We start from the raw sequence: 13,201 nt of genomic DNA, 5'->3' as shown, positions 1-13,201 counted from the left end.
TAAAGGTAATACAAAGAATCTCTAAGGAAATGGTGAAAAGGATCATCCTCAACTCAGCATCTTTATATGATTATGATTATGATTATGATTATTCCCAATCCCCTCCCCATCAGAAATGCCTTGGTCCTCAGTAAAGACAGGTAGTAATTGATTCTTATTTTTCTGAAAGACTCCCCCTCCCCACCGCAAAAGACTTCATTAAAGTAAATAGAAGAAATCAATACAATAAAAACAACAGAAGTGCACAAAAGCAGCACAGTATATCTGGGACTTAATATAATGTAGGCAGAGTAGTTGAGGCCATCAGGAAAGGCAAATCTGATATTGTGCTATGGAGAGGAAACCCTGCGTATCTGCATGCAAGGTAAAATCCCACCAAACAGCATATTTTTCAGAGTCCTCCTGGCCTTTGGCAACACATAACTGACGAGTTATCTTTTTCAGTAAATGTGGACTCTGCTTTGCTGGAGGTTTTTAAGCAGAGGCTGGGTGACTATCTCTTAGGGATTCTTTAACTGGGATTCTTGCACTGCAGAGGGTTGTACTAAATGACCCCTGGGAACCTTTCCAATTATACAATTCTATGATTCTATTAATTAGTTCTTCTAGAGTAACATAGCAATGTCCTGCATGTCCCATTATTGTGCCTATAGCAGAAAAGTGGATTGGGTTGCTATTGAGGTTATATGAACCTCACACTGAAAACTTTAGACAGGACAACTTCAAAGCCTCAGCACCATTTCATACCATCTTATTTCCAAACAGTCATTTTTATAAGAAAACAAAGGCCTTACCGGGGGTCCACCATCTCCAGGCAAGCCAGGTTCTCCAGATTCTCCAGGTTCACCCTGTAAAAATTGCAGGTCAAGACCATGAAACATAGCCATGCCCTTTGCTTTTGATATGGGGAGGAGCTGTACTCTACAGTAGTCTTCACCACTGATCTTCCTACCCCACCTGTTCTCCTTTCTTTGACAGTCCTGGAGCTTAAACCTCCGCCCAGTGGTCTGTATGACCTCACTCTGCAGGAGCCACTCTGGGTATTTTAGAAACCAAACTTTCTAACTCCTCAGACCACAAGTTTGCCTGATTCCATGGTGGCATAAAAGCATAAGAAGAGCCTCCTGGGTCATGCCAGTGGCCCAACTAGTCCAGTGTCCTGTCCTCACAGTGGCCAACACATTACGTGAAGCTCACAAGCAGGAACTGAGAGAAAGAGCAGTTCCCCTTCTGCAGTTTCCAGCAACTGGTATTCAGAAGCATGGCTGCCTCCAACCATGGAGGCAGAGCACAGCCATCATGGTTACTAGCTATTGATAGCCATCTCTTGCATGACCACCGAGAGCTGACAAGAGGAATTTAGCAAGTGTCTTGTCTAGCTTAAAGGTTTAAGTGGCCAAGGATGCTTGAGCAAATTCTCAATCTCCTTGCCATACACAATTCCACCCTTTGATGGTTAAATGGTCCCCTGATGGCCTCTTGGTGAGAGGAACCCTCAAAACACTGGAGCTAACCATACTCTTGGCTTTCCTTCAGATGTCTCTCCCTCTGAGCTATAGCCTAGGCAAGGTCCATCGCTTGCCTGACTTTACCTCTATCCAGGTAAACAACATTGCTCAGATGGTCACCTCCTCCTCTCAAATCCCCACCCCAAAGGACTTGGGCATAGAGATGAGCCAAAGATAGGTTACCTTCTCGCCGACAGAGCCAGGATTTCCAATCCCACCTGGTGGACCTTGAGGCCCATCAGCTCCTGGTGCCCCAGATGGACCCCTCGGCCCTGGAGGCCCTGGAGGACCCTGGAGGATAAGAAAAAAAGAGATATTTAATTGGTAAAAAGTTAACCTTTTGGCATAAGCAGACTACGGCCATAGCAACACTTCAGGGAAAATGGGAACCTTACCATTTGGCCAACATCGCCTGTTTCGCCCTTCTCACCAGGAGGTCCTGGTAAGCCCTGTGGAACAGTGTCAGAAGAGTGAGTACAGCATCTGAATTACACATTTCTTTCCTTTCCCTTCCTCCCATAAATCACCTTTAACTTGTTTTGGAAATTACCTGCAACCCCACAGGTCCTGGAGGGCCAGGGAATCCTCTTGGTCCTTCGTCCCCTTTCTGACCAAAGAGACCCTGCTGTCCTCGAGGGCCAGGCTCACCATCAGCTCCCTAAAAAACACCCCCCAAAAACCCAACCAAAATGAATGAGGGGTTGGAGCAAATCCCTGATGAAGGACATGGTTGGGGCTTTTTCAGATCAGGAAGAACAGATTTCAGCACAGCAAATTTACCCTACTGTGGCTGCCATCTCAAAACGGAGCATGTTTCATTTGGATGGCTGGTAACTGGTGGAAGAGAGAAACTTAAGGAAATTAGTCTCTCCTCTTTTTGTTTCTACAGTCATGTCCCCACCCAGGGCTTGATTTGGGGGTGGCCAATGCAGTGCCTTTGAGGTGTTGTGGGCTCCAATCCCCATCATCCCTGATCATTGGATATGTTGACTTTTGGGAGCTGTGGTCCAAAAACATCTGGATGTCACCACATTGGCTACCCCTGCTTTAATTTTGAGGAGAAAGGGCTGTGAGGTCCCCACTCAGCCTGAAGCCAGAAGACTAGATCCTTTAATCCTGGGAAACAGGTTGTGGCTTCTCAATGGTAGAGGAAAGGCACATTTCCTCTTCACATATTCAAGGATTTCTGGAATGAAGTCTAGTACAGTTCCCATATAAGTGAAGTTTGACAAGATATTGCATGATTGAAAATAGTAGCCATACTTACAGCTGGACCTGGTTGACCAATTGGACCCTGTGGACCAGTAGGGCCTGGTGGACCCTGGGGAAAAAAGAGATGCATGCTCAGTGAAATGACCAAGGGGATATCAAGTTGCCCACCTGCAAACAACATGTAATTGATAATGTTCTCCCCCACATTGAGTTTCCTTTTCATTGAAACAAACAGAGTGGAATGATGTAATAACAAGATAACCAAATTACATAATAATGCAAGGTTCAGTGGAAGATGAACATAAGGAAATGAAATTCAGGTTTGGTAGCAAAATGAAAAGAATGCTGCATGAGACCATTATTATTATATACTTTTTTATACTCCACCTTTCCCCTGACAGTTCTCAAGGCAGCTTACAGAAAAAAACAAGAACTACTAAAAACATAAAAAACCATAATTAAAAAACAATTATACACTGATAGAATTAAAACTATATACATATCTAAAATCAGCTTAAACCATACCAATAATTACAATAAAAATATTTCGGCACCAACAATTTAATTAAAAACAGGCAATTCTCAAAAGCCTACTGGAAAAGGGAAGTCTTCACCTGTCAACAGAATGAGGAGGGAGCCAGTCTGGCTTCTCTAAGGAGGGAGTTCCAAAGTCTGGGAGAAGCCACCAAGAAGGCCCTCTCCCACATCCCCACCAAGTGGCCCTACGAGAGTGGCATGACCAAGAGAAGGGCCTCCCCTGAAGATCTCAAAACCTGGGCGGGTTTGGTTGAGGGAATACCATCTTTCAGGTACAGGTGTAAGAGAAATCAATAAGGTTCGGCTTCAGAATTAAGGATAATGAACTTACTGCTGGCCAACAATAAGAGAGAATGTGGTATGGAATAAGGATGAGGGTGATATTTGATGATTCATATAGTGCTTTAGCCACAAACACCAAAGCTGTGCAAAAATGTTCTAACATGAGTAACCTCAGACTGCCAGGAGAGCTAAATAACTGTTACACAAACTGAATCTAAAAGGTGAAAAACTATTTCTGCAACATTGCTTTGGACACTCTGTAGTATTCCAGTATATCTGAGGAAGTTAGTCTCTGTGATTTGCATGACAGTGGCTATATCAATATTGTGCACTTTGTAGTGTGTTCAGAGGACTCTGGGTCTCAAGAGTTCAGGGAACTGTCCCAGGTACTTGGAATAAAGAGGAACATCAGGTGAAGAACAAAAGTTGTCCTGTGGTTTGATTCCCACAGAGTGGAACAGAAAACAATATCTTCTTACATCGCCACTTGCAACTACCCACCTCAAGAGGAAAACCACATCTTACCTGTTCCCCTTTGTCACCTTTACTTCCCTTCTGTCCTGGTTCACCAATTTCACCCTATACAGCAAGGGGAGAACACAAATAGCATTATATTTTGTTAGAGCAATCAATAAAGTTTGGTTTCAGGATTAAGGATATTGAGCATTGTTCTGGTCAGCAATCGATAAGGGGTGCGTGTGTGAGGGTGGCATTTGCTTGGTTCATATTCTGCACTAGTTGTGCAAAAACACACTATCATGTGTAACTACAGATTGCCACATAATGCTAAGAAAGCTGATTTTAAAAGGGCAAACTGATTATAGTAACTTGTTGAAATCTTTTAGCAACTTTTGTTAATTTTCCAGGATATTTGCTTGTTGTGTGTCAACCACTGATTAAATCTTTTGCACTTTGTACAATGTTCAGAGTGGCAGGTTTTGCTAACCTGATTATTTGGGGGGGGGGGGCGGCGGCAGGGGGTGGTATTGGGAAATGTCTCCTACCTTGTCTCCATCTTCCCCTGGTGGTCCAACAGGTCCTGCTGGGCCAGGTAGCCCAACTGGACCTTGGATACCATCACGACCAGCTGGTCCTTGAGGACCTTTTTCACCCTAAGAAAAGTTAGAGGGGGATGAGAAATGAAAATCCCAGATCAAATTCCTCTCCACTATATTGACACGTGCAACTTGCTCATTTTAAAACAAGCCTAACTCAGATCCTTGCTCTGAGGAATAAAAAATAAAGTAAGATGATGGTGATGATGATGATACCCCAATCATCTGGCTGGGTTGCTTCCAACATATATAAAAACGTAACAAAACATCAAAAATTAATAGCTCTCTAGTCGTTTCTACCTCAAGAAGGTGAGGAGGAGATCTATATCAGAGAGTAAGTAATGAGCTCAGGCAGGATGGATCTCCCCATTTTTCTTTCTTTCTTTCTTTATTTTAAAAAATATATTAAGAAAGCACATACAACAGCAGCTTTATACAGAGTCAGACCCACTGGTCCATCTCTCAGTATTGTCTACCCTGAAGGGCAGCACCTTTCCAGGATTTCAGGCAGAGTATATTCACAGTTGCACCTGGAGTTGCCAACAGGAACTGAACCTGCATGTAATGTGATGCGAAGTACCACTGACCCAAGACAATGAATAACAATACAGGAAGGTGCCTTACGTTGAGTCAGAAATCAGGGATGGGGGAACCTTTGGCTCTCCAGTTGTTGTTTGATTCCAACTCCCAGCAGCCCTTGCTGCCAGAATGAACAATGGTCAGGGATGATGCGAGTTACTGTACAGCAACATCTGGAGGGCCAAATGTTTTGCATTCCTGTTCTACAATGCCTTATCAGATTATCTCCATGGTTGCAGGCAAGGAGTGTTTTCCCTAGCCCTGCCTGGACATACCAGTGGGGATTGAACATGGGGCCTTCTGCATGCAAGGCAGATTCTCTGCCACTGAGCCATGGCCCCTCCCTAAACACAAAGCTTAAAACCTTATAGTCCTTATAGTTCTCAAGAAAAGGCTGAATGAATTTGGAATATAGGAAGCTGCCTTATACTAACTCAGACTGCTGGTCTGTCTGGCTCAGGATTGTCTACACTGACTGACCGCAGGCAGTCTCCAGGGTTCCAGGCAGGGGGTGTTCCCAGCCTTACACTGGGCTGAAGCCTTCCGCAGTGGAAATATTCCGCCATACATCCTAGCCGAGGTGCTATATTTCAGTGGGCAGACTTTTAGCTTCAAATGTCACTGGTGCTTCGTACCGACTGGAGAAGAAATACTGCAAATTTTGAAATTAGCTGAGCTCCTTCAGTTGTCATTTCTGCACTGCAGGGGGTTGGACTAGATTGCCCTTTGGGTCTTTTCCAACTCTAGACTTCTATGGTTTTATCATTCTTATGAGTTGCTGTTTCAAAGCGTTTACTTTACTTGAAGGCCTAGATTTAGAGTGTGAGCAGAGAGAGGTAGCTGCCCTGCACTCCCTCCTCCTGCCTGCAACAGGATGAATGTTTGATGTTTCTCTCCTTTCCAAGAGCATCACTTCATCCTCTCCCTTGAATTCCAGGCGCTCTCTGCAGTAACCAATCTGGCATCAGATAAACTACCCATTTCAGCTCTCTGAAAACATTACATATATAAATGCTACAGTGCAGACGTCTGCGACACAGCTCGGAGAGGGAGATTAGTGCTTCGGGCCTGGCTGCCATCTTTCAAAAACTCTACGCCAACACTCAGTTCGAGGTGGCGGGCAGGCAGGAGGGAAAAGGCCTTACTGAGGCTGCGTTTTCCGCTCCTCTGAAAGTCACAAGCTGTGTGTGGCGGGAAAGAAGAGAGAGACCATCATGGCCCGGAGTGGAGGGGAAAGGAAAGCAAGAATAATAATGATTTCCTCCTTCCAGACAGAAGGGGTGCCATGTAAGAAGGGCCATCAACCATCAGCATCAATACCTACCCACCCATTCTGCCCAGTGGTACATCCCCAGTGACTGGGAGCCAGGAGATACACTGCTACTAAACATGGAAGCTCTCTATTGAATTATCATACCTCTAAAACACATGCACACATGCAAGCCTCTCCCCTATGCATCTCACCACATTACACGTTCAGATGGTTGATCCAAGTTTTAATCTTGCTTAGCCTATTGTGATTTTAACTTTTTGAAAGCTTTAAACTATTGTATTGTTCATCTTTTCTTATTGTATTGTCTTTTTTTGTAAGCTCATTTTGAGGCTGTTGTCTTTTTGGGATCAATCAGTGTATAAATGATATGAAAATAAATAAATAAATAAATGACCCAATGTTACAGGCTATTTTGCTGAATTCTGCTGAGATTCCTTGTGCTGTAGCCTATTATTTGCGAGCTCAATGCGCCCTGTCCCATTTCTCTTTAATGTTTAATTATTTTTTGTATATGCTGGTACAAATAATAAAATTATTATTATTATTACTCAGAGTAGACCCATTGAAATGAATGCACACAACACGCTCAGGTCTGCTCATTCTCATTGGCCTACACCAAGCAGAACTTAGGGCATGACCCTTTCAACTCAGAATTACATCCCTACAAAAAAATATTGCCATTCTAAACAATTTAGCTTTGATTCCTGCATTGCAGGGAGTTCATTCCAAGTCTAGAATTCTATTATTCTAACTAACCACTTGCATCACTTGCAGGATCAGACTACCCCAGCCCCACCGTGATCTGAATGTAAGACTTACCGGGGTCCCTTTCTCACCAGCAGGGCCCGGTGGCCCTTGTGGTCCAGGCCGCCCTGGCAGACCGATGGGGCCGGCTGAGCCAGCAGGACCTCGCTCACCAGGAGAGCCCTGGATAAGAGGATGGAGAGAGGGTTGGTGGACATTCAACAACGAGACAAAGGCTGCTATGAAACCATCAAAAATAATGTGAGTGTGAACAGCATTTGCTAACTTCAGGTTCCAGGATATCAATATCATTCAGGCTGCTTGCAGACCTGGAGCCCTATTTAGTGATGGGATGGGGACCAGAGCATAAGAGCACTCTCCCCTCCTGTGGCTTCCAGCAACCGGCACTCAGAAGCATTACTGCATCCAACAGTGGAGGTAGAACATAAGAAGATCTCTTCTGGATCAGGCCAGTGATCATCTAGTTCAGTTCCCTATTCTCACAGTGGCCAACCAGACGCCAGTGAGAATCCTGTTTCCTGTGGTTTCCAGCAACTGGTATTCAAAGTATCACTGCCTTGCATTGCAGGTTCAAACTCTGTATGAGACAGTTGCATATTCCTGCATTGCAGGGGGTTGGACTAGAATGATCCTCAGGGACCCTTCTAATTCTACAATTCTATGCTTTTATGCTTCTAATAACCACTGGTTCTCAAAATACAAAAATTAACATCCATAAACAATGTATAATGGCTTTTAAAACATCATACTGATGTTTACATTACATTGAGATCAATGTCAGTTACCTACATGATGTAAAAAGTTACCTAACTTACATTAAGTAGTGGACAGTGAGACTAATAACATAGTATTGGGAAGAAACTGAACTGCAGCAGGATGTAAACAGCACTGATGGTGACAAATGCAGGTCAAAACCAAAATCGCAGCCTTGTTACACCCTCTACACAAGGGCTTGTTACACGCTCTACATAAGGGCTACCCCTCCAGCTTCCTAATGGGTCAACAGACTGCTGAGTCTCAAACAAGAGTAGAATCCCACTTTCTGTAAAACGAATGCAGGAAATCCAGTCCTACCAAAGAACCCAGGGCCAGACACCAGATGCCACAGTTTAGGTGCAACAATTTGCTTTTAATAGAATATAAGCAAACAAAGAACTGAACAGTCTGCAGCATTTCTAAGGTGGAGGAATCTGGCTGTTGGCAAATGTGAAGATTCAAGGCAATTCTAAGTTTTGTACTTACTGCTGGGCCTGGGGGTCCAGGAGGTCCTTCATTGCCCTTCAATCCCACAGGTCCCTGCAGGTAAGAAGATGGGAGAGAAAGGGGAGAAAGGTCACCCAAATGGAAAATTAGCAGATGACCAAGCAGGCTTTTGATAGGGGAAGTCAACTGTATACCAGTGCTTTTTCTTAAACCATTTAAGAGAGAAATATGCAGGCCCCCCCAAGAAATATTTAAATGATGTTTTTGTCCATCTGACCTCAGCCTTTGATATAACCAACAAAGTTATGCTCCGGCTCAAATTATGGAGGCTAGGGTTGGATAGTCAACTGGTGACCATAATTAATAACCTGTGCACTGGAAATACAATGTAAGTTAAAGTAGACAGGCAATGTCAGCTGTCAGCTGTACAGTCAACAAAAGTGTAAGGCTTGCTGGGGCCCCCTTTCGGTTATCATATATGTGAATGATATCATTGTCCACTCATCCAGTAAAGCTACCCTTCCAGCATTCACAGGCTCACAGAAAAGGAACATATTGATCTACACCAATTATATGGTTCTATCATCTCAGACTCAAATTGGTATGCAGAAACTATTAACATTGTTGGGGGGGGGGAATTAGCAGAAGGCACAGCGTGATGCTTTCAACATAAGTCCTGTTACTTACGATTGGGCCAGGAAGACCCCTATCTCCTGGGAATCCTCTCAGACCAGATGGACCATCTTTTCCAGGAAGGCCAGCGGGACCCGGGTCACCCTGCAAGGAAAGGTTCAAGGTTCAGAATTGAAAGGAGAAACTCATTGCTTATTTGCACAGTTGGATTTTTTTAAAAAACAAAAACTTTAGTTGTTAACATTTTGTTTAAAAATGTGAGGATTCAAATGTTAAGAACAGAAATTAGCAAAATAAAAATAATAAACAAAATGTATTTTTTAAAAAACAACAAATCAAGAGGCATTTTTGAAAAAAGCAATTCCTATTCCTTGGGCCATTTTTGAAAGTTTCTTGTTTTAACAGAAAGAAAGAAATCAAATTGAGATCTCCCCTATGGTCAATACAGACCAATCCTACCTGGGGAGGGGCTATAGCTCAGGGGTAGAGCATCTGTTTTGCATGCAGAAGGTCTTGCTCAGGTTCAATCCTTGATTGCATCAAAACAGACCCACCTTTGTTCCTTCCTTTCCGGCTAACCCAGGAAGTCCTTGTTCACCTGGAGGTCCAGGGGGCCCTGGGTGGCCACGCTCACCCATTGGACCAGTTTCCCCTGTAGGACCCTATGAGGAAAACACAGAGAGTAATTAAGTGCACAGAAGGAGACACTTCTTTTCCATAAGACACTGAAAGCAAAAACAACACTGCAAAAGTACCGGAACAGGAGAGAGAGAGCTTGATCTGAGAGGTATATCAAGCTCTGTGGTTTAGCAAGAGTAAGTAAGTCCCAAGTGCTGCAACCTTTTCACATCTATAAAAGTCTGTGCATATTTGTATATTCTGCCTAAGGACTGGGATTGTTTTAAATAGTTATGCAATCTGCAACTGAGTGAATGAATACATCTATGTACATCTTTGTGGTCCTGACCTTTCTGCTCCCTTAGCCACTCTCAGACCAGTGCAGAGGGAGCAACAGAACTGAAAGGGCCTATCCACTTTTCCATTTGTCCCAAGTTTTCTACTGCTTGTTGCAGTGCAGATTAGTACTGCCACAAGTTTTGTCTGGGATTCTGATGCCACACCTTCCTCCAGAAACAGGTAGGAAGCTGTGTTGGTCTGCCATAGTCAAAACAAAATAAAAAAATAAAAAAATCCTTCCAGTAGCACCTTAGAGACCAACTAAGTTTGTTCTTGGTATGAGATTTCGTGTGCATGCACACTTCTTGAAAACTCATACCAAGAACAAACTTAGTTGGTCTCTAAGGTGCTACTGGAAGGATTATTTTATTTTATTTTTTATTTTGTTTCTTCCTCCAGAACTATTTCCAGGAGGCACCCATGGAAACTCACAATATCCTGTCCATCACTGTTCCACTTTTCTTTCTTCTTAACCACCCCTTTCTCTGCCCCCTTGTGCCACAGCACAGCACTGCAGTGCATGCCCTGCCTTCCTTTTGCTCTTTTTCGGAGGTTCTTGAAGTCCATTTTGTTCCTGTGCACATGTTCACAACCACACTATATAATAATAATAATAATAATAATAATAATAATAATAATAATAAAAATAATAATGATGCCACTTCTCTGGAACCCCCAAGGGGAAATCCAACAAGAACAAGTTAAAAATATACTGTAATTTGATTAATATTAAAGGAAGACCACTCACATAGCCCATAATGTAAACATTTAAGGTGTCAACACCACAGGGTGCTGACCGCTGCTGCAGCCAAGGAATGGGGGGCTACTTGGATAGTTTACGTTCCCCTGTTATTCCCCATTTTTGCATTGTGGTCACACATCTGATACTATTGGCACTGGAAAGGGAAGCTGCTCACACACACATACACATATATGTGCAATGCCCACATGAGCACAAAAAGGGGAACACTTTTGTTAAAAAAGAATAGTGTAGGGCAGAGAACTAGAAACGCACATCAAGAGGCTCTTGAGACAACTGGCAAATTTTACACAAGGCATGGGCAGAGACAGAAGGGTGGAGGTGAAAGAGGAACACCTACACAATGTGTCACAAGGGAAAGTGTGTGTTTTTCCATTCAGGAGCCCCCCAAAATGAATGGATCAGAAGGAAAATCCAATTTCTATTTGGGTTTTAATGGGTATTTCATTTGTTCTGTAATTTTTTTTTGTAAAAAAACAACAACAAAAAACGGTTTTCATATTTCTGTGTTGGGCTTAGAAATGATAAGCTTTCAGATCAGTGCTACTGACCCAATGCAAATTAAAAGAAAGCATGAGACAAAGGGAAGTATGGGCAGCCCCCTAAGTGTCCCACCCTGCATCTCACAAAGGAAAAGCCAACATCACACAACTTCTCATTGACTCCATTAACAATGCCTTGGCAACGATGCTGTTTCCAAAGATTACACTAATTACGTTTTAGCATATCCAAACAATAATTACCAGGCAGTCGACTTTTACACCCCAGAAAGCAGACACAAACATGGGCTTACAGAATTAACTCTGCCATTAATCCGACAGGGTCTACTAATTGCTAGATAATTGGATAGTTGGCAGCTCTCCCTGTATGGTTGGGAGAAGGAAATTGGCAAGAGGATAGGGTTGTTTGGGCTGGGTGGGGAGGGGGTGCTTACCTGAGGACCGACAACTCCTGGAGGCCCAGGGGGACCTGTCTTGCCTTGGAAACCCTGTTTGAAAAAAGTAAAGAAGAAATTGCTGTTTTAAAAGAGCAGTGGATAGCTAAATAAATTGCTAATATTTTATCATGCAAGATAATGATCCAGCTGACATTGATTAGCTTATTTTCTCCAAATAAGTTTTCTTATCATCTTAGAAAGAGGGAGAAATCCCAAAGGACTTGATACATATTATCATTTATGCTTGGAATGTAAGTTGGTGCAAGATTTTTGGAATTTAATTTTGACAGAAATGATAGATATTACTAAAGAAACTATTGTTTGTTGTCCAAAATTAATCTTAGTGAATATTTTTGAATATTTAGATATATTGTCAAAAGAATTGGTCTTATGTATGACAGTAGAACAAATTCACTCAGAAGGTGGTAGACTCTCCTTCACTGGGGTTTTTAAAGCAGAGACTGAATGGCCACCTGTCATGCATAATCTAGTTGAGATTCCTGCATTGCAAAGGGTTTGACTAGATGACTCTCAGGGTCCCTTCCAACTCTACAATTCTATGATTCTATAATATTGGCAGCTCAAATAGTAATTGCAACTCAGTGGAAAACAGTGCAACATCTGACACTGGATGCTTGGTACCACTTACTCTGGAATATAGCTAAAATGGATAAAATTATGCATAATTTTAAATTTTGACAAGGACCAGAACCTCCAGATATTTTAAATATGATTTGGCATTCCTTTATGACACATACAATAGAGCCATCATTTTCAAGACAGCCTGGCAAATATGGAACTAGACTTGATAATTAGATAATGTTGATAGTCTTAACTTAAGAGTGACCTTGCTTAAGAGTGACCCACGTGCAAGTGGATTCATTCTAGGTGCCTATTTTGTAGTTATGTTTGTCACATTTTGTTCTCATTTTCATCTGTTGCTATAACTGTTACGTCTGTTTTGTATACATTATAAAATGAAATTTAACCCCCCCCCCAAAAAAAAAATCCTGAAGGAGATAGTGATAGGGAAATGAAAGTCGACAGGAGGAGTATCTGAATATTTGCAGGTGGTCAGATGGGAAAGCAGATTATATCAGGTTCAAAAGTTTGGTTGTTACTGAACCGAAACTTTCCACAGATTGGAAGGTGTGTGAATCAAGTGCAACAGAACTGATGGTTTGCACCAAAACTCCCCCAAACCCAGCACAATTGGCTTGTAAGGATGAGAGTTGGGGTGCAAAACATCAGAAGGGCACCTGCTTTCAGCAGAGGAGGCTGGTTTAGACTGTAAGACTCTGATGAATGAGCTCCAAGAAGAAAAAGGGAATTGTAAGAACATAAGAAGAGCCATAAGGGGACATAACATAAGGGGACACAGGTGGCGCTGTGGGTTAAACCACAGAACCTAGGTCTTGCTGATCAGAAGGTCGGTGGTTCAAATCCCTGCGATGGGGTGAGCTCCCGTTGCTCAGTCCCAGCTCCTGCCCACCTCGCAGT

General features: G+C 42.8%; 1 protein-coding gene across 1 annotated transcript in view; it reads right to left on the bottom strand.

The window, feature by feature from the left end:
• Positions 1-13,201, bottom strand: part of COL5A1 (collagen type V alpha 1 chain) — a 171,305-nt gene that overhangs the window by 24,034 nt on the left and 134,070 nt on the right. Inside the window, exons 38-49 of the mRNA XM_033137668.1 lie at positions 11,699-11,752; positions 9,602-9,709; positions 9,102-9,191; positions 8,454-8,507; positions 7,266-7,373; positions 4,544-4,651; positions 4,065-4,118; positions 2,776-2,829; positions 2,059-2,166; positions 1,904-1,957; positions 1,692-1,799; positions 795-848 (exon numbers count right to left, since the gene is read on the bottom strand). Of these exons, the coding sequence (XP_032993559.1) occupies positions 795-848; positions 1,692-1,799; positions 1,904-1,957; positions 2,059-2,166; positions 2,776-2,829; positions 4,065-4,118; positions 4,544-4,651; positions 7,266-7,373; positions 8,454-8,507; positions 9,102-9,191; positions 9,602-9,709; positions 11,699-11,752 (954 nt within the window). The remainder of the gene's footprint in view (positions 1-794; positions 849-1,691; positions 1,800-1,903; positions 1,958-2,058; positions 2,167-2,775; positions 2,830-4,064; positions 4,119-4,543; positions 4,652-7,265; positions 7,374-8,453; positions 8,508-9,101; positions 9,192-9,601; positions 9,710-11,698; positions 11,753-13,201) is intronic.

Source organism: Lacerta agilis, chromosome Z, assembly GCF_009819535.1.
Source record: "Lacerta agilis isolate rLacAgi1 chromosome Z, rLacAgi1.pri, whole genome shotgun sequence".
NCBI classification, from domain to species: Eukaryota; Metazoa; Chordata; class Lepidosauria; order Squamata; family Lacertidae; genus Lacerta; species Lacerta agilis.
Note: the sequence above shows the minus strand (reverse complement) of the source record. Positions and strands in the feature narration are given on the sequence as shown.